General features: G+C 41.9%; 1 protein-coding gene across 6 annotated transcripts in view; it reads left to right on the forward strand.

Annotated features, from left to right (window-relative positions):
- The window catches only part of RREB1 (ras responsive element binding protein 1), a 79,997-nt gene that overhangs the window by 46,166 nt on the left and 7,989 nt on the right, over nt 1-25,842 (forward strand). For all 6 annotated transcript variants that reach the window (XM_056521101.1, XM_056521103.1, XM_056521102.1 and 3 more), the window contains 8 exons: nt 2,345-2,458; nt 4,380-4,582; nt 6,255-6,344; nt 7,077-7,240; nt 12,397-12,541; nt 14,197-14,333; nt 18,549-18,738; nt 22,055-24,761. In XM_056521101.1, the coding sequence (XP_056377076.1) occupies nt 2,345-2,458; nt 4,380-4,582; nt 6,255-6,344; nt 7,077-7,240; nt 12,397-12,541; nt 14,197-14,333; nt 18,549-18,738; nt 22,055-24,761 (3,750 nt within the window). The remainder of the gene's footprint in view (nt 1-2,344; nt 2,459-4,379; nt 4,583-6,254; nt 6,345-7,076; nt 7,241-12,396; nt 12,542-14,196; nt 14,334-18,548; nt 18,739-22,054; nt 24,762-25,842) is intronic.

The raw sequence follows: 25,842 nt of genomic DNA on the forward strand, positions 1-25,842 counted from the left end.
GATGTAGACTTACATGTACAGGCATGGGTGCCATTGATGTTTAGATAATTTTCTGTAGCACATACATGTTTGGGCTTTTACCCTATAGCGTAGTTTGCTGTGCTTTAGGGTACGAGTCCAAACATGTATATGCTCGTAAAATGACCTGAACATAGTAACTAGCAGACTACATTTGAGCCAATAACTTTGATGAGGCCAGTGCCTATGTGTATACATCCACATCCCCTTTACAGGATGCCAGCATAGACTTGCAGTGTGTGCATAGATCATAAACTGAACATGGCCTAAAAAAATAGTTTTTTAAACTATAGAATGTGTGCCTTACCTGACCATAGCACGGAGATGGTGTGAGCAAGGGATGCAACTGGGCGCCAGTGACAATGTGAGGTTGAAGAATTGAGGCCTTGTTGTCAACCTATGGTCCTCAATCATAGGCTATGTTCTCACACAGTATTTTGATCAATGGTTTTTATCCAAAACCAGGAGTGGACCTGCCACAGAGATCACATATAATTCAAGGATTTGAAGCTTTTCCTGTGTTTTGGACCCAAAAGGCTCAAAATACTGTGTGTGCCCATAGTTTTAGTGTGTATTCACACATTCAGAATTTTAATTGTAATTACTGAATACTTAGCCAGGCACAGATCATAAATGGAGGACATTTCAAGTCCATTTCTGGCTCAGTCATTACAATTAAAGACCTGAAGGTGTGAACACACCCTTACCGTACTGTTTCAATATTGTTCACAAACAGCTGGGCCAGTTTACTTAGGTTCCTTGCCATTTGTGTCCAGTGTTAGTCCATCTGCTATGTTGTGTCATGGATAAGCACCCTTTGACATGAGCCTAAAAAAAAAAAAAGATCAGAGTGGTCCAGTTTTTGGTTACTGCCCATTTCTCAGTAACTGGAAGCAATGAATAAAATATCTCAAGCTGTATTTTGGCAGCTTTACTGTTGTATCAATGGAAGAGTGTGATAGACAGCTGTGCTATGCTGAAGCATCCTATTGCCAGTCATGTCAGACGCTAAAGTTCCAGTTTCCATCAGCTCTGCAGCACATGGTCAGTTAACCATCCGCTCACCGATATGACCCGTACTATGACTTAAAGTAGAAAGGCACCTTTGTCAGCTGGTAACAAAATGACTCAGAGGAGGGAAACAAAAGGGCCGGTGTCATCTCTGGCAGTAAATTGGCACCTTATGCATGGAAAACCAGGATGTTTAATCCTTGCACTGCTTCACTGACTTGCTTTACTTATAGGTCACAATTTGCCCAGAACTTTAACACATTGTTGGCTGGAGCAGCAGGCAACATTGGCAGCAAAGGGTTTACTCTGGCTTCCATTCACATTCCTTGTGCTGCACTTCCTGGTTTCCCCCCTTCCTGTTCTTTTTCAGCTTGGGACGCTTTTCCCAGCTGTTCCAGTAGGAGAGCTCCTAAGTTGTGCACATCAGCAGGAGATGTTTGTTACTCCATAGGGTATAGATATTATAGAGTGTGCTTTGGTTTCATCTTCATGACTCAGTCGTGGCTGCTGTTAGTCAGGCGCTGCTTCCCTTCTCACTCCTCCCAACACTTGGGACCCTCCCTGCATCCTCTCATTTCCTGGTTTGGGTTTTAGAAGTAGCAGCAACAGATAGATCTACATGTCTGTAGAGAAAGTGGATATATACCATATACACTGTGTATACATTGTGTGTCCAAACTCATACCCCGACTAATTCTACAATCCTATTAACCAATTCCCAGCACACTACAGGCAAAAGTAATAATATAATAGTATAATCCGTTATTGGACCTAGCCCAGAGGTAGACACTACAGTGTGATACCAGAACCATCTCATAGCTTTTACCTACTACTTTGCATTAGACCAAGTTATTTAATTCTTGTATAGTGCAAATGATGAATAACAGCGGGATCTGACCAGTCGAGAGGCTGTAGTGTGAAGAACATGCAGCACATTATGTGGATGCAGCCAACAGTCACATTGTCTTCTCGATAAGGAAACACATCAAGCATATGTCTTCCTGTCTTTGCAGAATGGGAAGAAACATTGTACATTTCACTGTATTGAAACTGCAGTGTATATAACCTTAGATTGTATGTACAATGTAGCTGTTAGGGAAGGTACTACACCTTCTTTTATATTAAAATCCTTATCCATACTAGGTCTTTTCCATGGCATCCAGTGTGCCTGCGTCTATTTATTTATTTGTTTGGGCTGTTTAGTACGTTGAGTATTTTCCTTTGCTCCATGTGACTGTGTATGTAAATCATTCAAATGATGTGTGTTGTCTCCAGCCCTCGCCTGTAATTCTGACACATGTGCTTTTATTTGCAGTTCTAGAGAGAGTTGCTGCTAACTCTACGTATAGTGTTTCTGCCACCATTATGACAGATAAAAGTATTAGACAAGACGTTCAAACCACTACTGAGCACATGGCCAAGGATGGAGGTAAATCATCAAGTTTTTGTAGTACCTCCAAGTAAATAAATGGTTTCACTACATAGATGTTGATCTATCATTAAAGTAATTAAATGGTGAAATGACAGTTTGCTGCGTATTTTTCTCCATACATGTCAGTGTGTGATCAGAGCTAGGGGCAGGAAGGCAATTGCTTACTCTATAAATGTGCATTTAGTTTACACAATGGGTATAAAATGTGAGTAAACACATCATGGCAGCCGTAAAAACATTTTGTAATAGCCATGAGATCTCTTTACTAGGCTATAGGCTGTCGTGGCATGCTAGGAGTTGTTCTGCAACAACCGAAGGGCCACAGTTTGAATGTACAGTATGAAATTCACGATTTCTCAGTAAAATACAGTGGGGCAAAAAAGAATTTAGTCAGCCACCAATTGTGCAAGTTCTCCCACTTAAAAAGATGAGAGAGGCCTGTAATTTTCATCATAGGTATACCTCAACTATGAGAGACATAATGAGAAAAAAAATCCATAAAATCACACTGTCGGATTTTGAAAGAATTTATTTGAAAATTATGGTGAATAATAAGTATTTGGTCAATGGCAAAAGTTAACCTCAATACTTTGTTATATACCCTTTGTTGGCAATGACAGAGGTCAAACGTTTTCTGTAAGTCTTCACAAGGTTTTCACACACTGTTGCTGGTATTTTGGCCCATTCCTCCATGCAGATCTCCTCTGGAGCAGTGATGTTTTGAGGCCGTCGCTGGGCAACACGGACTTTCAACTCCCTCTAAAGGTTTTCTATGGGGTTGAGATCTGGAGACTGGCTAGGCCACTCCAGGACCTTGAAATGCTTCTTACGAAGCCACTCCTTCGTTGCCAGGGTGGTGTGTTTGGGATCATTGTCATGCTGAAAGACCCAGCCATCTTTCATCTTTAATGCGCTTGCTGATGGAAGGAGGTTTTCACTAAAAATCTCACAATACATGGCCCCATTTCCTTTACATGGATCAGTCGTCCTTTCGATCAGTCGTCCTCCCTTAGCAGAAAAAACAGCCCCAAAATGCTCTCTAGCAAACTTCAGACTGGCCCGGACATGTACTGGCTTAAGCAGGGGGACACGTCTGGCACGGCATGATTGGAGTCCCTGGCAGCGTAGTTTGTTACTGATGGTAGCCTTTGTTACTTTGGTCCCAGCTCTCTGCAGGTCATTCACTAGGTTCCACTGTGTGGTTCTGGGATTTTTGCTCACCGCTCTTGTGATCATTTTGACACCACAGGGTGAAATCTTGCGTATTGCCCCAGATCAAGGGAGATTATCAGTGGTCTAGTATGTCTTCCATTTTCTAATAATTGCTCCCACAGTTAATTTCTTCACACCAAGCTGCTTGCCTATTGTAGATTCAGTTTTGCCAGCCTGGTGCAGGTCTACAATGTTGTTTCTGGTGTCCTTCGACAGCTCTTTGGTCTTGGTCATAGTGGAGTATGGAGTGTGACTGTTTGAGGTTGTGGACAGGTGTCTTTTATACTGATAACCAGTTCAAACAGGTGCTATTAATACAGGTATCGAGTGGAGGATAGAGGAGAATCTTAAAGAAGAAGTTACAGGTCTGTGAGAGCCAAAAATCTTGCTTGTTTGTAGGTGACCAAATACTTATTTTCCACCATAATTTGCAAATTCTTAAAAAATCAGACAATGTGATTTTATGGATTTTTTTCTCATTATGTCTCATAGTTGAGGTATACCTATGATGAAAATTACAGGCCTCTCTCATCTTGTTAAGTGGGAGAACTTGCACAATTGATGGCTGACTAAATACTTTTTAGCCCCACTGTAGATCGCTGGCATTAAAAATATGGGACTAAATGTTGTTCCATTTTCTTACCATGCTTTGTAGCAGCAGGATGATTGACACCTGTAAATATCTGTATGCTGTTCTGTTTTCTAGCGAAAGAAACAACAAGCGCAAAAGATCACATGAAACCGGGCAACCTGTTTAATGGTTCAGAGGCAAATGACTTATCTTCTGTGAATGCAATGATGTCAGCTGTGATGAGCACAACAAATCTTGCTGAAAATGGTGCGAACCTCCAGAACACTAAATCACCAGGAAAATGTCCACCTCCGAATCGGATTGGTAGGAGAAATCAGGTAAGGAATAGAATGAAATTCCATGTTACCCTTAAGCCTTGTTCACATCTGCATTAGGCTGGGTTCAAACTGCACAAAATTTTGGCAACAGCTGGAGGCACAAAATGGGTCAGGTCACCGGCGGATCCGCAGTGTGAAATACACTGCAGATCCGTTACGTGTGACCCTACCCTTAAAGCGTATTTGTCATAAAAAAAAAAAAATGTTGTGGGTACATGTTAAAAGTTTTGATCAGTTGGGCTCTAAACACTGATCACTGGAAGTCCCGACTTTGCGCATCCTTTCCTGGCTCTGTGTCACGTGACCTGGGCAGACTTTTATATAAGTCTTTGGAGCCATCCAGGTCTCGTAGACACAGAGCAGGGAGAGGAACACGCAGATGCCCGCTTATCTTCCTGTTTGTTCTAGTCAATGGTGGGGGTCAACACTCAGACCCCGCTCGATTTAAAAACATTTTGACATGTCCTTTCATGTGCTGTTTTTTTGTTTAGGACTTTTACCATAATCTGTAACGGAGGTTCTTAAAGGACCCTCTGAAAGTAATGTGGACAGGACCTAAGAACCTCAGATATGGGCTGTTGTCTACTACTTGCCTATAATATAAGGAAAAATCTTATGTCACCAGTGATTGTATTTCCCTGGCTAACGAAATAGTGTCTGCCGGGGACATGAATTCATTGATGACAATGCATTATTCTCCAGAGGACCCCCTAAAACAGCGGTATATAGGATGTTGTGGTTTACAGTAGTCCTACTTAAACATCAATGTTTAAGTAGAATTTAAGGAATGTTCAGGGCACTGGACATGTAACCTGTCTCAGTGGCCCTCTCCAGAGGTTCTCTTCTGACTTAGCTCCTCTTTTGGGCAGGCCGCTCTCATTTATTTATTTATTTTCCTCATGGTGCCTTTCTCCCTTTCCATAAGAGAAGTTTTAGAACATATTTTGTCTTCTTGTCTGCCTGCTTGTAGTATGGTAGCAGCAGTTACAATAAGACAAGCATCTTCCATGGTATCTCCCTGTGCTGGTATTAGGAAAGTTTGGAACTCCGTTAATGATAAACTCTTGAGCAAACAGACATTCACCGGCAGCCTGGATTATGTGTCATTCTTCGCTCCAAGGTGAACCGGCAATTACCCTCTTGTATGTTAATACGCTGATGTAAAGGGAAAAAACTCTTCCATAAAATACAGATACAGTAACAGAAATGGATTGTGAATGTAGATGCAAAACGTAATTTGCAATCCAAGTTAATGTATAGGTCCAGCACATAAAAAAGCAAAACTACACAGACCAGTTTATATATCATATAGTTTTATTTACCTTTAATAGCCATCTTTTAGTGCACAATGTCCTCAAGCCCCATACCCCCCCCCCCCCCCCCCAACCAGTGTTCTGAGATGCTGTATAGTCCATATTGATCATGTATCAGTGATACAGGAATCGCTTAGGAAATGATTATTTTGACAACACTGTATGGATCACAGCAGAGGCAATACAGGGATTATGGGAGATGGCCAAAGTCATAAGATGGCTTTTGCAATATTTTAGCATGCAGTACACTTTATGTGGAGGATACTTGTTTACGTGTTCTGCTTTTATATAACAAAAATACATTTTTTATTGATTCTATTCAAGCGTTTACTGAATGTCCTCTTTCTGTTACTCAACAGGAATCAAAGGAGGAGAAGTCCTCATATATATGCCCCTTATGTGAAAAGGTCTGCAATTCACAGCACCAGCTTACTATGCACATCCGTCAGGTATAATGACTTCTGCTTGGAGTTCAGATTATAATACATTTTAGTACTGTTTGAAAAAAACCACGTTATCTGTTACCATATAAAATATTAGCATAGCTGGGATCATCATAGTCTATTGCATTGTACTGCTGGGGAACCCCTATCACTTGTCTTTAAAGAAGCTCAGAATAGGGAGGAGAAACGCATGGCATTATTCTTAGCCAACACTAGCCTAGATAACTTTACCAATTTTCCTACCTCCAGATTAAACATCTTTGAACAGTTTTCCTTCCCACAGGTAAATAAAGCAGATCTTGTTGTTGCCCCCATTAACTTATGCACAGATTTGCACAAAGTCTTGGTGGAAACTCTAGTATATACTAAAACAGGGCATATGGCTTTTCATAGCTCTCTGAGTATCATCATTTTTGTCCTAAAGATATGAAATAAACTACTCCACCTAGGGCCCTGATGTGACTACTACCTCTGCACTACTATAGTTATGCCCCTAATGGGCACTAATGTTTTCATAAAGTGCTTGGCACTCTGGAAGCCATCATATACAGTATCAGCTTCGGAGTCCTTAGTATGTCCTTTGTGTATAGTAGGAGATCATTTGTTTGACCTCGGCTAAAATATGCCATTTTATGCTATTAAGCAAAAAAAAAAAAAGAAGCTATTCATCATGTAATGTGAAATAGTTATATTGGCATGAACATTAAAAAAAATAATAATTTTTTGTTGCACCAACAGCACAATACTGACACCGGAGGAACAGATCATAGTTGTAGCATCTGTGGGAAATCCCTGAGCTCTGCTAGCTCTCTTGACCGCCATATGCTTGTCCACTCTGGAGAGCGGCCTTACAAATGTTCGATGTGTGGGCAGTCCTTCACTACCAATGGGAATATGCACAGGTGAGTGAGACATATAGTGATACACATGAACCATGTATTTATTCCACCCCTTTAAATAGCTCCTGGGAACTTCTGGTGCTGTTCTGGTGTGTAATCCTCTGTGCTGGCCAACATAGCAAGTATCATTTGACTGCCCTGTAATTGGCTGTGTAGCTGTACAAATGAGCAAGGATTAGGAAGGTGTGCTAGCATTTCTTTATCTAGGTGCCAAGAAGGGCACGATCCTTAGGTGAACACTGGCCTGGCTGCACTGAAACTAATGGAGGAAGAAAATTCCGTCCAGCCAGGCTCCTAGAATATGTGCTCTTTACTTGTCTTACAAGCAATGTCCTTATCGATTTCTATTTGGGCATCAAGCCATCCTCTAGTAAGTGTCAGTTCACATGTGCTGGGACGGTCCTGTATTTATGACCGTCCCCATATAGAAAAGGTGTCACATCCTGGTACATTTTATTGCAGCATCAGACCAGAAGCCTCAGTTTATGTTTTATGTGTAACTTGTTGACACAAATTGGGAATCATTTATTTTCTGACCGTTTTGTTATGTTCAACCAAAAAATGTCTGCCTGAATCCAACAATAGTTGGGGGGGGGGGGGGGGGGGGGATGAAAGTTCTTTCTGCTGTCTAAGGTGATTTACCTTCTTAAAGTGAAGCTTATACCGAAGATTGTACAGTAGTTTTCAGCTTAACACACTGCATTATAGTAACTTGGCCAATATGTTTTGGATGTGTTGACAACTCATCTATTGTCACGCAAGCATCACATCCCTGTTGGCATAAACCTCAGTCATGAGTGACCTGCAGCCATAGCATCAGTGCTTACTATTCTTTTGTGTTCCATCTTAGGTAGCTTAGATTAAAGATTTTGTTGTTCCACTTGCACCGCACTCACCAACCATTTGCTATCTTAATATTTCTTTTATTTTTTATTTTTTGCCACTATTCACTTTGGATTAAAATGCCCAAAAAATTTCAAATATTCGAAAAATTTAGATTTATGTGAACACCTTAGGAGTAATATTTTTTGTGATTTTTTTTTTTTCATAAGTCTGTGATCTACATAGTATCTCATCTGTAGCATGACTTTGTACATGGTTGCAATAATGTCTATCTATATAATGTTGATCCTATGTGTGAAGTTGTATATTCCACCTTAAACAGGACCTGTGATCAGTCCAAAAAAGTTGTTTTCTTTATATGATGTGTGTTTTTTTTATATATATATATATATATATATAATATAATATAATATAATATAATTTACCTCCCTTTTCCCTATTTCCGACATATAGGGGTTTAATTATTTGGTTGGTTTGGGTGACTATCTTCTGCACATTTATCTGAATAGTTAAAGGGGTACTCGGCCCCTAGACATCTTATCCCCTATCCAAAGGATAGGGGATAAGATGTCAGATCGCCAGGGTCCCGCTGCTGGGGACCCCCGGGATCGCTGCTGCGGCACCGCTCTCATTACTGCACAGAGCGAGTTCGTTCTGTGCGTAATGACGGGCAATACAGGGGCCGAAGCATCGTTACGTTACGGCTTCGCCCCTTGTGACGTCACGGCCCGCCCCCCTCAATACAAGTCTATGGGAGGGGGCGGGCGGTCGTCACGCCCCTGCCATAGACTTGCATTAAAGGGGGCGGGCCATGATGTCACGAGGGGCGAAGCCGTGACATCACACTGCTCCGTCCCCTGTATCGCCTATCATTACGCACAGAGCGAACTCTCTCTGTGCAGTAATGATAGCGTGGTGCCGCAGCGGCGATCCCGGGGGTCCCCAGCAGCGGGACCCAGGCGATCTGACATCTTATCCCCTATCCTTTGGATAGGGGATGAGATGTCTAGGGGCGGAGTACCCCTTTAAGATGGTCAGGAACTTTTTTGCTAAATTGGATGTGAATGCTACACTAAGGATGTGTGATATAGGATCTTTACTCACTCCCTCAGTCTCCCCCACCCCCCTGAAAGTAGCATTCACAGTGCAAAAAAGTTCCCACTCATTTAAGAGTTCAGTCCAAAATAGTAAAACAACTAGATCTCTGTAATATGGGGACCTAGCAAAAAAGTAAGAACACTTTTGGAATATAAATATATATTAAAATAATCTAAATATATGTTTTACTTTGAGTTATGGGGTTTGACTAGCTTAGTTTTAATGCAATGTACCCAATGAGATTGAACACCAGAGGACTGCGTCGCCGACACTGTTACAGGGTTGTACAGGGGTAGCTTTTATTCGATCCTGTTCTATCAGTAGGTCTGTAGCTAACTAGCCCATTCACGTGGATGTATTGATCGGTAGCCAGCAGCAAAGGTGTTAACAAAATAGAAAGAGAACCCGGGGCTTAGCTGGGATCAGCAGTAATGTTCTCATCATCCAGCTTGTCATGCATCTCCTCACAATGGTAAGGTACTGCCTGGGACTTCACCTCAGCTCACACAACAAACAGCAAAAAGTGAGTGAAAACTTGTCTGACCTGTTCTACTGAACAGGCTGGGACTAGCAAACAGAGCAGTATCCTATTTCACTCCCCCTCACTGTCTCTTCAACCGAAATGTTCTGTCCCCCTAGTGATGTGAGCATCCTCTTGTGTGCATGTGGCCAGATAACTCCTGCCCGGCCCTTGGGGGCTAATCCTCAGCCTTTAACCTTTTCATACCTTAGACAAACTTATCCTCCAATGATCAGTAAAGATCATCCTCATGGTCACCTCATGACTATTATGAATTGTAACCAATGGGAATCCCAGGTTGTCACAGGAATGGTGATTCAGGGATTAGATGACGTAGCAAATGTGTGACAACCCTCTGGTGCTGAGTATGATCAGCTACATCCATAATGCATAGATGATGGTGCGCCTTACATAAGTGAGTCCTAGTGGGGTGTATGTGGAGTAACCGGCTGGCATGAATGCAGAGTGTTCAACCAAGTACCAAAATACCCAGTTCTCTTGGCATTGTGTGTAGTATTGTAGCTCAGTCCTTTTTACTTTACTGGAGCTGAGCTGTAATACCATACAGAACCCATTGACAGGTGTGGGGCTGCCTTTGGAAGAACAGATATGTTTTCCTAATCCTGAACAACCCCCTTAGGTGTTTTCAGCACTCGTGAAAATGATGAGCGATTGTGCATTGAGCAAAAGTGGACATGTTGTCGGGGCCACATCATTGTGGGTAACTGTGCGTAATACAGACCTTCTTCATGCTCGGTTGCAGTACGTAGGAGGATGATTCCGCCCTGTTATTTGGCTGCCTCTCCTTGTAAAGTGCGCTGCACTGTTTTCTGCTGCCTGAGTGAAATCTTTTAGATGCCTGATACTAGGGCCTGTCGGAGGTGGATCACTCAGAAGAGTTTTGCAACTCTGTGCTAGCCCAAGGGAGGATCATGACTGAACTCGTAGATGTTAGTCCATCTTCAGATTCCTAGAATCACACACAACTTTCTATCCCCATCATTCCTCCTCCTAACTGAATGCAGATTATTCTCCCTAATGTAAAGAGATTTTGCCCGCTTCTAACGTAAAAACCAAGTGATGCAAAGTTAGTGCTTGTAGTGTTAATGGGTAACATTTTACCCTTTACCTTCTGCTTAGATCAAGGCCAGCAGCTGCTTGGAGAAACCTATTCCTTAGTACAAGCAGCTGTTCATACGTCTGGCATCTACTGGGCATTCAGTGTCGTAATCTTCTCAATTCCTTTCTGATTATTCTGTTCCTTTCCAAAAATAAGTTGAACATTGCAAAAACAGGGTGCTCCTGTAGGGGCTTATATACACAGGTCTTGTGAATGGGCTTTTTTGTTTTTGTTTCCTAAATTAGTCAGGTAACAGGAATGTAACAATAGGTTTTCTATATAGTGTGCATCACCTAATGTGCAGGAGGCTACTGATAATTTTGGGGAATCTGACTCACTCAGTCTAAGCTGCAGATTCATGACAGGATTTTGTCAGTCACCGTGGACTTGACTCTCCAGTACTACCTAGTGACGCTGTTGTTTGTTTGTTCCCCCCCCCTCTGGTTTGAAGCCAGGTACAAGCACAAATAGGTATTCACCCATTGGGTGTTTATAGTACATTTTGCCTGATTGCTTCATCCTGATAACAGATCTGCCCTATATGATACTATTCTAACCTACCCAGAATATTACATTCCACACAGTTTTCTGTGAAGTGAAATGTGAATAGTAAACATATTGTGCCACATTGTGTCCAGTACTCTGACCAATACAGTATGGCTGCACTCTCACCCTGAGCATTTTGGCCTAGTAGCCTTCATCCTCATGACGGTGTCATGTGTAGGACGGCTGGGATTTGGCGAGCACAGAACTGAACACCACAGCAATGCCAAATAAGGAGACTTACTTGGGAGATAACTGACTTGAAATGTCTGCTTTCTGTTCACCAGGCACACTGCCTGCAGACTTCCTTTTCTTTCTTCAATCTCTGGAAACTTGTTTGGGGTTTCTTTCTTGGGGATGAAATTAGTCTGTGATTTAACTGTTTTGTCTCATCCTTCATAGAATTGGTTTATAGGTTGCGATACATAAGAAGAGCTGTCCATGTGCAGTTTATATGCCGTATCATATGAATGATGTGTTAAGACGTATTGAATATACTACTTCTAATGTAGAAATAGGATCTTAAAGGGGTTGTCTTACAACAGATATGGATAGCTATAGATAAGTTATACCATCACTGTTTAGTCAGTGGGGGTCTGACCATTGTGACCTCTCTCTAAAATCTAGTTGCAATGGGTCTATGCTTTGCCCATTATAGTCAAAAGCCAGTCGCAATTATGCTAGGCATAAAAGCTGCGGTCACATTGGTCAGACCCCCATCAGTTGCAATCCCTTTCAGCTGCCTTTTCTATTACACTAAAATTCTGTATTGTGATGTTTTTCACAAATTTTCTCTATTGTTTTACTCATCATTAGAATAAAATATGCATTGATAAAATATCTGCAAGGATCAGTTTTCACGTGAAAGCATTCCAACAAGTATTGTCCAAGTCTCTCGGCACATGTATTTTGTATGTTGACATCATATAGAAACTACTGCAAATATCACTAAAAAGTGCAAAAAAAAAAAAAAAATTAGTTAACCGTGTAGGACAAAAAAGAAAGAGATTTAGCTTCTTTTCTGTTACGCTTTAGGCACATGAAGATTCATGAGAAGGACCCAAATTCTGCAATAACTACAAGCCCTCCTTCCCCACATAAACGAAGGAGGCTGACATCTAAAAGAAAACCAGGCCCTGAAGAGGAAACCGAGAAAGAACCGGCTCCTCCAGCAAAGAAGGTAATCTAGTCTTTGTAGGGTTAGCTTTCCAGCTGGCGGCGTAGATACATCCTGCAGTAAGTAGTCCCACTTTGGCACAAATTCTACACAACAAATTGAGACAGAATATTAATACAGATATGTATTAAAGTACCACAGATAAGTGACCTGTAGGGCTTTATTTTTTACTCCCTAAATGCTAATCTTTATGGTGACATGTTGGCAACGCATTACAGTGGTCCCTCAAGTTACAATATTATTTGGTTCCAGGACGACCATTGTATGTTGAAACCATCGTATGTTGAGACCAGAACTCTATGGCAACCTGGTAATTGGTTCTAAAGGCACCAAAATGTCATCCAAAAAATAGGAAAAAGTGAGAATTAAAGAAAAATAAGTAGATAACTAATACAGATAAAGCAAGTCCTTACATATAAAAGTAATAAAGATCTGCTGGGAGCTGTAATCACTGTCTATGCCAGTGTTTCCCAAGCAGGGAGCCTCCAGCTGTTGCAAAACTACAACTCTCAGCATGCCCGGACAGCCAAAGGCTGTCCGGGCATGCTGGGAGTTGTAGTTTTGCAACAGCTTTGGGCCACCCTGCTTGGGAAACACTGGTCTATGTAGAGGACAGGAGCTTCTTCAGGGTCCTGTAAGTAAAAAAGTAATGGAGTCGCCCTCACCTGGTGTCCAAAGGAGCAGCTAACCCTGGTACAGGTAAAGTGTACAGAACGTGTAATACCTCCCTGTACTGTAGGGGGCGCTACCAGACACCAGTCAGTGCATACACTTCAGTAATACAGGTAAAGTGTACAGAACATGTAATACCTCCCTGTACTGTAGGGGGCGCTACCAGACACCAGTCAGTGCATACACTTCAGTAATACAGGTAAAGTGTACAGAACATGTAATACCTCCCTGTACTGTAGGGGGCGCTACCAGACACCAGTCAGTGCATACGCTTCAGTAATACAGGGGTTTTACCAGTGAATGCCCATTTTGATTGGTCGGTTCTTCCAGCCATTGACACGTTTCACAGATCTGGACTGTCTGTACATTGTATGTTGAGTCTGGTTTCAACATACGATGGTCCAGAAAAGACCATTGTATGTTGAAACTATTGTATGTTGAGGCCATTGTAAGTTGAGGGATCACTGTATATAGTCTGAATTAACTAGACCTTGCCAAATGACTGGTCAAAAAACACATTTATTTCATGCTCATACACTGCAGATTTTGCTGTGGATTAGCTACAGATTTGCTGTGGGCTTTGACTTCCCCCTATTCAAGTTAAATAGAAAATCTGCAATAAATCCGCAGCTGGCAACCTGTGTTCTTCTGTGACGGACAGGAACACTGACACTACCGTAAAAAAATCAAATTTGATGGGATTACTAGTACTGGTGTCTCCATGCCTCTCATCTAGCAACAGCTTAATTCTGACCGCTCTCCCACACTGTTACCTTTCCATTCCTATTCTTTCCTTTTCGCTTGTCCATATACTTATAACCATATATAACAATCTGTCACTAAGGCTAAATAAATCAGGTTTGCTATCCAAATATTTTAAGCATTTATGCTTCATAAATGATGTGTGTGAGGCTAGTACACTAGCGTTAGATTTTCACAGTCCTATAGTAATCTCTCTTCTGTTTCCCTTTTTTGAATTTCTAAAGGTGGTTGAAGAAATTCAGCAAGTTGAGCAATTGAAAAAGACTGAGGATGTCCTTCCCTGCCCTTTGTGCGCTAAAGAATTTCCTTGCAAGTCTAGTCTGGATACTCACATGGAGACTCATCCAGAAGCCTCTCTAAAGTAAGGAAGCTTTCATTGGACCTGTTGTCTGCTATTCGTGCTGTAACTTATCGTTCTGCTGCTCAGTTTAGAAATGTAAAAAACTGAGCAAAGAAATCTAAATAACAGAGTTTTTTATACAAGCAAGAGTAGAATGAAAAAACATTTGAGTTAAAATATGGGGGTATTTATGATCGTATTTGTGCCACTTATATGGCATAGTACTGCTGCAAATTGTAGAACATTCCATATTTGCGCCATAATTAATTACTTTTCACCCCTCTCTCGTGGTAAGAAAAGGGGGCAGGGCTTAAAAGAAAGGGGCATAGATAACAGTTGTTTGACAAAGTTAAGCCAGAAAATGGCGCAAAAAAGTGTCTGCTTATAGCAGGCCTAGAGTTCATCTTCTGGCCTAAAGACAGGCCAAGATGCACCAGACTTAAAGGAGTAGTCCAGTGGTGACCCAGTGGTGAACAACTTATCCCCTATCCTAAGGATAGGGGATAAGTTGCAGATCGTGGGGGGTCCGACCACTGGGGCCCCCTGCGATCTCCTGTACGGAGCCCCGACAGCCCGCGGGAAGGGGGCATGTTGACCTCCGCACGAAGCGGCGACCGACACGCCCCCTCAATACAACTCTATGGCAGAGCCGAAGCGCTGCCTTCGGCAATCTCCGGCTCTGCCATAGAGATGTATTGAGGGGGCGTGTCAGCCGCCGCTTCGTGCGGAGGTCGACACCCGCTATCTGGCCGGAGAGCCTGGCCCCTGTACAGAGAGATCGCAGGGGGCCCCAGCGGTCGGACCCCCCGTGATCTCAAACTTATCCCCTATCCTTTGGCTAGGGGATAAGTTTTTCACCACTGGACTACCCCTTTAAGAGATGTGCACCTTCAAATAAATTTTGCACATTCTACTCCAGCTTACTTCCATTAACGCCAATCTTAAGGGTAGCCTGTCATCTCTTTTACTGCTTCTTAAACCACAAGTTTTCAGGGTGGTCCCTGACTGCTTCTCCCTGCCCCACCAGCCTTGATAGTCCTCAGGGACAGCCCCAATGGTTTGGGCAGCATGAAAGTAATGACAGATTCCCTTTAAGAAATCTTGCTCCTACATTAGGAGCACTGGGAGTAGGTTGTATACTGTTCTTATTTTCCAAGTCCATACTCAAATCTGACATGATCCTGTTGTTCTTCTATGGACTGTTTTCAATGATGAATTATAATGCACCTTTGGAGATGATCTATTTGGGTAACAGTAAAGACTGTAATTGTAACATGATAATAGCATGCAGTGTAGGACACTGAACCAAGATTCTCATTTCTGCCAGACACACAATGTAAGATAGGACATGATGGCTTAATAGGATACCGTTCTGCAAAATAGTCATTTACAACATAGCTCTTGTTTTTAGGATTTAGTTGCATGTCTTGGTTCAGGTTTTACTGTGTGTGTTCTTAGGTTCTGTGGCTTGTATTGGAGCCTTGTGTGATCCCTATGTATGGGTCAGACCAAAACAGCTACACTGTGTCTGGAATGTGAGTGGCAACCTGCCCAATCTATAACCAGCAGCCTTAAAATAGGAAGCCCTAATGATATGGTTTCAGACCTTGGTGTAGAGGGAGGTGTGTGCATGCATGTTTGGAGGACTGCTGCGTGCATGTGTCATTTTACACTGGAAAATGACAGAATAGCCTTTCACATGGAATTACTCATACCTCCTACCAGCTATTGTTTCCCAACTTCTGTTGCAAAGCCCATTTTTTGCATGTTTTACTTACCGTAGATGCATGTATTATAAATGATGAGCATGTGGAAGATGACATGCAACTTATTATTTTACACCTACTAGTTTTGTGGGGGGGGGGGGGGGGGTTGCTAATCTGACTGGATGCTAATGGAGCACTGATGTAAAATGCAGCCATGATATGGGGTGTTCACCGCCATGTGTCCTGCCTTTCAGCCTCCATTGCAAATTCGGAGAGCCAGGAGGGTCAGTTGTGAGAGTGTTGCTTCTAGCAGCTGAAGCCAGTGCAGCTGTTTGATGTCAGTTCACAGAGACAGGGGAGATGGCTCCCATTTCAGCTTTTGGGGGGGGAGTAGTAGGATACACGGCTGAGACTGGAACTGAATAGTATGTTGTCTTTGCATTACTTACTGAAGAATTATCCTCCATAGCTTTTTCAGCAGGCCTTTACTTTCTGTAAATCTACTGGAAACATATTTTTAATGAAATAACACCTTGGTCCTTGGAGCATTAGCATTGTCGTACAGAAGAGCTAAATAGGTGCTAAACCTCTGCGTCTGGGGACTGGATGTCTGTGCAGTAAAGCTCATTAGATCAGTAAATGACTGGGAAATCCACAACACAGACGTGTCTCCCTCCGGACAGGCGGCATACTCGTACCTGCTATACAAGTCTACAACGTATCGCACCCTGACCTGTACAATAAATAATGTGTGGGTACAGGCACCTGCTTAGGCTGAACAGTAATGGGCCCTGGCGAGCAGCCAAGGCTTGTAAGATGGGGGCAGCGCGAGGCTAGAAAGGCAAAATCAGGGCAGGGACTGTAAAGTATTATCTGCTCCAGATAAAAGTCTTCATGTATTCTTACTCCCCTTTCTCTCCCTTGAGTTTATTAGAATACAAGGCTTTTGGATTGTACCACATAGTGTAAGAAATACGATCATAGGCCTCATAGTTGGCTCCTGCTCGATCTGATAATGTTGTTAAACAGTTTACTGTTTTTGCTGTGGCTTTTGGTGATGCTATGTTGTAGATTTTTCCCTTTACCAAGCAAAATCTCATTCTGAAGAATATATATTTTGATGGGGAAATTTGTGTCCATATTATGGCCCCAACTACTGGCTTGGCCAGAACAGCATCATAGATCCTTCATCATACATGAATTTGGGTCAATAAACCTAAAGCTGGGCTCAAACACTCAGATGTAATATGAAAGCAAAAATACTCAAAAGTACCCCAATCCATGGCACTTCACCTCTAGCAGAACTTTAAAGGGGTACGCCGCTGCTCAGCGTTTGGAACAAAATGTTCCGAATGCTTAGAGCGGGCACCGGCTGAGCAGCGGAGTACCCCTTTAACTCTGAGCTTTCTTTGACTTAGACTGTGCTACTTTGTGTATGATGAGAGTTTTTGCTTGCAACAGCTGGGGCACACTGCTGTATGGGTGGATAAAAAAAATTAGATATAGATTAATTTTCTAACAAGACTAATAATAAAGTGTAAAGTTTATTGTATTAAATTGCATATTTATACGGAAGGTCTGGAAGCAAAAACCCTAAAGCATCTAGAATTGAGGGGACTGGAATAGTAGAGATGTTACGGACATACTGAATACACGGCATGTTGTTATTGAAGAATAGGGGCGCTCCTGTGCCAGTCTGAGATGCTGAAGTCCTGGCGGCCTCTAGGACACAGAGTAGATTTGCAATGACCTGCCTTGTCCTTGAAGAGCAGCTTAAAGGCAGTATGCAGGAGGCTAATTGGGAATGAGTGACTTCCAGCTAAGCATCTATGTTGTGGGGACAACTCTATAAATGTTTCTGGGTGATATCTTTTCATGCTGGCTTCCAGTTTGCCTTTCTGAGTTTTAAGACACATCAACAGGTGTTAAGTGTCGGCCTGGGAGGTTTTTATTACAACCCTCTAGGTATGGCAGGGATTTGTTTTCCTTTTGTGGCACCCTTGTGAGAATGAAAACGCCAGCAATTCTACTGTTCCTGGTCAAGGGGGATGGGACATGTGATGACAGAGAAGAGTTAATGCAAAATTAGAAGTACCAAGCATGGTGATAAAGTGTTTTCTGTGCCTCTAGTAGCTCAGCTGGTCGGTATATTTTAAAACCTACAGATACCGATGTGTGTTTATGGCATTTACAATACTTCCCATTCATCTGTAAATTATAAGCCCTCTTGTGTATACAGTTACATTACGTAGGCAGTGCACTTGCATTTTGAAAATGTATATAGAAGATAACCAGGCCACTCTAAAAGTCAAAGTACGGTATAAAAGTAAAATTGCAAACCTAGACATATATAAATTGACTGTATATAAAAGAGAGTGATTGATTCATTATGGTATTGTAGTAAAAACATTGTCTGGCGGTGGTTTTTTGATTATGTCATCCAGAAAAAAGGTAAAATTCTGGTTGACAACCCTGGTGCGTATATATGTATAAATAATTAAAATTTGTTTTTGTTTTTTTCTTTGCCAAGGTGTGACATTTGCTGCATTTCATTTCGTACCCACCGTGGTCTGCTAAGACATAATGCTGTAACCCACAAGCTGCTCCCCAGAGACCAGTCTGGAAAGCCATTCATTCAAAACAACCCTTCCATCCCAGCTGGATTTAATGACTTGGGCTTTACTGACTTTTCTTGCAATAAGTTTCCTATCATTTCTCAGGTAAAGAATATTTTTTATAGCTAAAAGCCATTAGAAATATATTGCTAACATGCAACAGATTATGTTATTTCTGGTAAATTTTAGAACACTTTACAGTTTGTGTCTTAATAAAGACAAGTATGCTGAAACACTAAAAAGACCTGAGGTCCTCCCCTTGAAATATGTTGGCTCTGAAGGCCATCATAAAGTTGTCTGGATCCACTGGTTTTAGGGCCTCCCAATATCATTTGGCATGGATTCCAACTACCCAAGAGTTAAAGGGGTATTCCGGCTTTATACATCTTATCCCCTATCCAAAGGATAGAGGGGGTGGGGCGTGACATTGTGTCCCCTCCCATAGACATAAATGGAGGGGGTGTGGCGTGGCGTGGCGTCACGTCCCCATTTCGGAGGCAGCACCGGCACACAATGGCGGGGGCTGCACAGAGATCGTTGAGGTCCCCAGCAGCAGGACCCCTGCGATCATACATCTTATCCCTTATCCTTTTGGATAGAGGATAAGGTGTATAAAGCCAGAATACCTATATTGTACCTGTCCAATGCTTTTTTTTTTATACTTTTATAATTCACTCATTAGGTAATGCAGATGCTTTACATATCTTTTTTTTTTATGTATCTAGCTTCTGTATTTGGCTTACAAATCCCTCTGTTCTCCTACTCTCTCATTCTGACATCCATTGCTTAGGAAGGGCCATGTGTGAGCTGACACAGTTGATGAAACTGGCCACACATGATCAATCACACCAGAGACTGTTCTTTCTTGGAAAGATTGAACAAATGCAGCTGACTCTATTTCAGACAAGGATGGTCTGTCATCAGTTGGCAAAAACGATCATTGATAAGTTTCACTGTTTATATAAAGTTGATTATAATTAATAATTTTAACCTAATCTGAATGGGCACCTTGGGAGATATTTATCAAAAACTGTCCAATGGTAAAGTTGCTGGGTTGCCCATAGCAACCAATCAGATCAGTTCTTGTTAAAATTGAAAGAAGTGATCTGATTGGTTGCTATGGGCAACCCAGCAACTTATCCTATGGACAGGTTTTGATAAATTTCCCCCTTTAGTTTTAAGTACAAGACAGAGATTAAAGACCCCTATACACATTTGAAAACTGTCAGCTAAACCTGCTGATTTCATTGTGATAAACTTTAGATTTTGCAGTGCTACTGATTAGATGACTTTAAGTATACATTTATTTAAAAAAAAAAGTGTCAATTTTACTAAAAAATTAAAATAGCCGCCAGTAGGGGTCATCTATCTTTATACAGACAGACTACTCTGTATTTTGCAGCATACTGGATACGGCAGTAAAGCGTGTTGGTATCCAGTATAGGAAATCACCATTGCACCACTGCACCCTTAAACTGTTCCTAAACTACAACTTCCATGATGGCAGTTAGAGTTTTGCAACAGCTGGGGATACAATCTTTGTAAAACTCTGTTTTAGAGCTGTGTGTTCTCCAGCTGTGTGCCTCCAGCTCTTGCAAAACTACAGACAAAGGATGTGTGGGCATGCTGGGAGTTATAGTTTTGCGACAGCTAAAGGCAACACGGCTCTAACACAGTGCTTTATAACCACTGCAGCTCCAGCTGCTGCAAAACTACAACTCCCAGCATGCTTGAACAGTCAAAGCCTTCTCTGACTCCTGAATGACAAAGAAGCTGATCAGACATTCAGGAGTCTGTGAAAGCTGAATGACACACATAGTGACCGCTATGATGATTAGAATCCAACTTTACTAGGAACAGATAGAATATGTATGCATAAAAACTACTGTGCAGTGATTTGCAGACTGCCAGGCTGCCCCCAGATTGAGAACAGATGAGTCATCACAGTGAGGGAGAGAGATGGACACGCCCCCTCCATAAGGCAAGAACATATAGCAAGTGAGCAACATATAAATTAGCAACAGGATTAGGTACTGAGTAACATATTACTTTTGCACTATGACAGGTACGCTCTAATATTTATTGGGTCCTACCTACTCTGTCCTGACAGATGATGTTGGGGAAGAGAAGGATCAGACATGCTGCATTTCACCTGCCCAATCCTTTTGTTATCAGAGTGATACGCCTCTGCCAAGGAAGTCTGGCAGCGGTTTATCACCCTCTTCTCTTGAGCTCATACACATGAATACTTAGCTAAGATGAACAGGAGATATAGCTGTCAGCCAAATGAAAGTTCAGCCATGGGCTGTTGCATGCATATGGCTATCTGAGGTAAACATTCAGTTTACTGGCCTAGCCTTGTTTCCGAGTACAATGAGCAAGGGAGAGTGGCTTATTGGCGCCACCCCTGGCACATAACACACCACCTCATCTGCTTATACACAAGAAATGTATTCCTCATTTTGTTTGTTGGACAATATTCTACATCTTTTTCTTGCAGTTTTATATATGTAATGCTTTTTTACGGTAATACATTAATTTGCTGTATGCACTAATATATATAATTTTATTTATTTTAGTGCCTTATTGGCACTGTTATGCAATATTATGATTCTGTACATGTAACCATGTGGTGACTGTTTGCCACATGCCTCATGACTTTATAAAATCTTTAACATTTTTACTCCATAAAATTGTATAGTGAAATAGCAGACAGTAATTAGTTAAATCCGAAGCAGCTGTCGCTCCAGGCATTATAAAGCAGTTGATAAGTTATATCCCGATTTCTTTAGCCTAAATCAATTATATTCCCAAGTAATTATTACTAATTGCTAGAACATTATGACAAAACTTAAGCTCTTGGACCAAGGGGTATGGCGGGGCAGTCTTTCAGGGCATCTTGCACTAAGCTGCTATTTAAGAAAGAAGTACAAAAGGAAGATGGTCAGCTGTTTGTTTTGTGCAATAGGCTGGATGTAGAGTATCACAGCGAGACATGCAATGCTCTTTGGGTTTCTATAGCAGTAAAGGGCTTATCATTCTAATCCCCAGTTCACAAGGCTTTAAATGGCATGTGGAGGAAAAAAAAAAGTGGTCTGCCCTTAGACCCAGATAGATGTTAACCCATCTACTTCCAGAACAGGGCAAGGTTCACGTATATGAAGTTACCTTGACTTCTCCATAGATAACAACATATACTAGAGTGTTTATGATACACAAGTAATCATATCCTACCAATCTGCTTGGATTGGATCTTTCACATTAGATTTTTTATAGGTTCAGATATTTGTTATTTTAGTTGGAAATCATTAGTCAGTGATGAATTATTGACAGATAAATTAAGTAAATTTTAGAGGTTTCATTTAATATTCTAACGCATACATACTTAATTGTACAATGTTCTTTCTCTTCATGGGTTTAGGTCTGGTGTGAAACCAATTTACGAAGATGCATCAGCGAATTGCACAGTTTCATATGTGAAATCTGCAACAAAGCGTTCCCGATGCCATCCGCTCTGAAACTGCACTTGGAAACCCATAAGGGGGATCAGGTTCACGGTCTGCACAAGATTGAAACATCGACTGGGGAGAATCAAGAACAGAAAGCTTTTATGGCAGCCTTGGGCCTGCAGTACACCAAAGACATCAAGCCTGTCAGTCAAGGGGATAATTCATCAGACTGTTTCCAGGCCATACACATAGAAGCTATGAAGAGCAACCTACCTCACGAGCTTGGTAGCAACACAACTATGCTAAAGTTGTCTCCTTTAGAAGCACCCCCTGTTGTTGGTCCTTTCTCAGTCCTACCCTCAGCGAAAGAAAACATGAAATTGCTTTCCTTGCAGCCTTTCCAAAAAGGCTTTACTGTACAACCAGACAATAGCATTGTGGTAAAACCTATCTCTGGAGAGTTGGCTGATATTCAGCAGATATTAAAGATGGCTACTTCAGCACCATCTCAGATTAGTCTTCCACCATTGTCTAAAATGTCTCCTGCCATTATTAAACATATGCCGCCATTAAAGCCAAAGCCACCAGTGACTCCTCGTACAGTTGTTGCTGCCTCTACTCCCCAATCTCATGCTACCAATCAGCAGACTTCCCCAGGCTGCATCAGCCCTAGCCTTCCTCCCCCACCTTTACGGATTATAAAGAACACTGTGGAATCTGCCACAAGCGCTATATATTTACAATCCAGGTCCGGAGCCAACTCCAGCTCCTCTACACAGAACGCCCAAGTACCAAACTCTGAATTCTTGAAACCACGAGATCTAAAGACACAGCTAGAACAGGACAGTATTATAGAAGCCTTTATGCCTTTAGACCTGGAGGTAAAGATCAAACAAGAAGTAGCTGAAGGGGATTTGAAATCAATTATTTCTGGATCAAATGGCAAAAAAACAAACCAAGCCAAAAAAGTGTTTTATCCTTGCCGCTTCTGTGATCAGGTATTTACATTCTCTGGTGTATTGCGGGCCCACATACGCACTCATTTGGGCATATCACCTTACCAGTGTAACATATGTGATTATATTGCGGCTGACAAAGCAGCTCTAATACGGCACCTGCGAACACACAGTGGTGAAAGACCGTACATATGTAAAATATGCCAGTACCCTTTCACTGTTAAAGCTAACTGTGAGAGACACCTACGTAAGAAGCATCTAAAGGTCACCAGGAAGGATATAGAAAAGAACATTGACTATGTATCCACAAATACATCTGAAATGGTGGATGCCCTCTGTTCCCCTGACACAGTTTGCAAATGCTGCGGGGAAGACTTGAAGAGTTATCGTGCTCTTCATATACATATGAGGAGCCACAGCAACTTTCAGAAAAAGAAACTTTTTGAATGCAAAGAGTGTGGCACAGCCTTTTCTGCCAAAAGAAACTGCATTCACCACATACTCAAGCAACACCAGCATTTGCAAGAAAAAGAAATAGAGAATCACATCTTGAGTTCCTGTAGCCCAGAGCAAAGAAGAGTAGACACTCCACCATTGGAGGATAGCACTTACCTCGAACGTAAACCTACCACATCTTACTTAGAACCACAGAATGGATTTCATCATGGGGGAGTTTCTTTTCCTCTAAAACTTGAACCTGCTTCCAGCTTTCCTGTGGACCTTGATGAACCCTTAGACTTTTCTCAAAAGAACAAAAACCCATGTGTGTTTCCAGTAAAGGAGGAGCCTGTCTTCACTTCCCTTGCCTCTTTTGATTCATCCATGGAACCCATTGATCTCTCTATACCCAAATATGCTAAGCAGGACAAAGAGAACCCACCAATTCAACCAAACACTCAAGAGCAAATATGTGGCCCTATCAGTCAACTCTTTAGCTGTCAGCCCTACCAACTTCCCCTAAGTGCCAATGAGCTCCTAGAAAAAGCTGCGGCTATCACACATTCCAAACCAGTGAAAAACCCTGTACACTTGACTGTTCCAATAATTTCTCCTGCCGTTCTTGGAAGTGCAACTATTCTCCGCCCTTTGAGGCCTAAACCACCTCCACTCTTGCCAAAGCCACCAGTCACTAAAGAGTTGCCACCACTGGCTTCCATTGCACAGATCATTTCTTCAGTATCCTCTGCTCCAGCTTTGTTAAAAACTGATGTAACAACGCCTAGCTCTCAAGTTGCTGCCAACAATTCATCAACCCCTGAGAAATCTGGCACTTCCAAATCACAGATGACAATCCAGAATAAGGAACCTGCCCCTCCCAGTGATGCATCCCATAATGTTACAAACTTGACAAGCCTATCAGACCTCTCCAATCCTGCTGCTACAGTGATAGGAGCAAAGAAAAGGGGCAGAAAGAAGGGAACTAAAAATAAGCCCAAGGTAGCAATGGGTGTAGACCTTGAATCAAGTGGTGAATTTGCAAGTGTAGAGAAGATGTTGGCCACAACGGACACGAATAAGTTCAGTCCATATCTGCAATCCACAGAACATCTTAAAGAGGCTGTAGACAAAAATGGTACAAGCGATGATGAAAGAGACAGCAGTGAAGATAAAAAAACAAAAAGAAATTCCTACTCAAATTCCTTGCAGAAGATAACCTGTCCTTACTGTCCCCGTGTTTTTCCCTGGGCAAGCTCCTTACAAAGACACATGTTGACTCACACAGGTAAGACAGCCTAGATCTGTTTTAAGCTTTGCCAGTAATTGAGTTGTTTTGACAAAATGTAAGAGTTGGTAAAAGAGATAATTCCCTCAAATCTGGCTGCATGTTATGAGTATAAATATAAAGACATCTCTTCATATTGTGCTTAGTGCCCAGTGTGTCTATGCATTTCACATACAGACCATTGATTATATTGGGAGTGTAATGTTTCCCTGTGATGATTCTAGGGAAACTTTATTTTTGCCAGAGATTATAGATGATCATGACTGTGGGTCCTAGCAGCAGGAGCAACACCTATTCTGCTTCCTCCAATAGAAACTGATTGTCCAAAGTAGAGAAACCCCTTAAAGAGAGTCTGTCAGCAGCTTTGAGATCTCAAAATTGCCGACTGTTCCGTATAGGGTATCGGGAGAAGAGTTAAGACATAACGAAGTTCTGGTTGTCACAAGTGCCCCGAAGACTGGGCTTTATTGGACGCTAAAGCTGTCAAAAATATAATTTTCTGAAATGTAGTATGCTGTAAAAGCACTAAGGGGACTGACTGTAGCACTATAATAACTATATCTCAAATTTATAACTTGATGTACATATGACAAAGGGTTGGTGATCCACCACAACAGACCTCAATATTGGGGTGTCCAAAGCATCGCATAATTCTTGAACAGCCGTGCGTACTACAGAAAATGTTACCCCTCATCTATTTAGCCATGTTTTCTGACTGTCCCTTATAAAGCTTTCCAGTAAGGAGTTAACTAGTGCCCTCATTATAACATTTTTGTCTGATAAATGTCATTTTCACTGCTTGTAAAGTGAGATGCCATGTAGATCAGAACCCTGCATCCACAAGTAGAACTGTGCAGCATAATAGTCTTGCATATTTGTTTTCCATATGTGTGATTAGAAGACAGAAAACTGCTGACTATTGAATGTTGTCATCTGATACCCAGCGCTCCTTCCTCCCTTGTGGATATTCATGTAATTAGGCCTGGGGTGGTCACATGATGGCCGGGGAGGAAGGATCGGTCCATGCAATCTCCTAATGCAGATTTAGCTGTTAATTAGCAGCAAAGCGAACAACTTGAGG

Source organism: Hyla sarda, chromosome 5 (assembly GCF_029499605.1).
Source record: "Hyla sarda isolate aHylSar1 chromosome 5, aHylSar1.hap1, whole genome shotgun sequence".
In the NCBI taxonomy this organism is placed as follows: Eukaryota; Metazoa; Chordata; class Amphibia; order Anura; family Hylidae; genus Hyla; species Hyla sarda.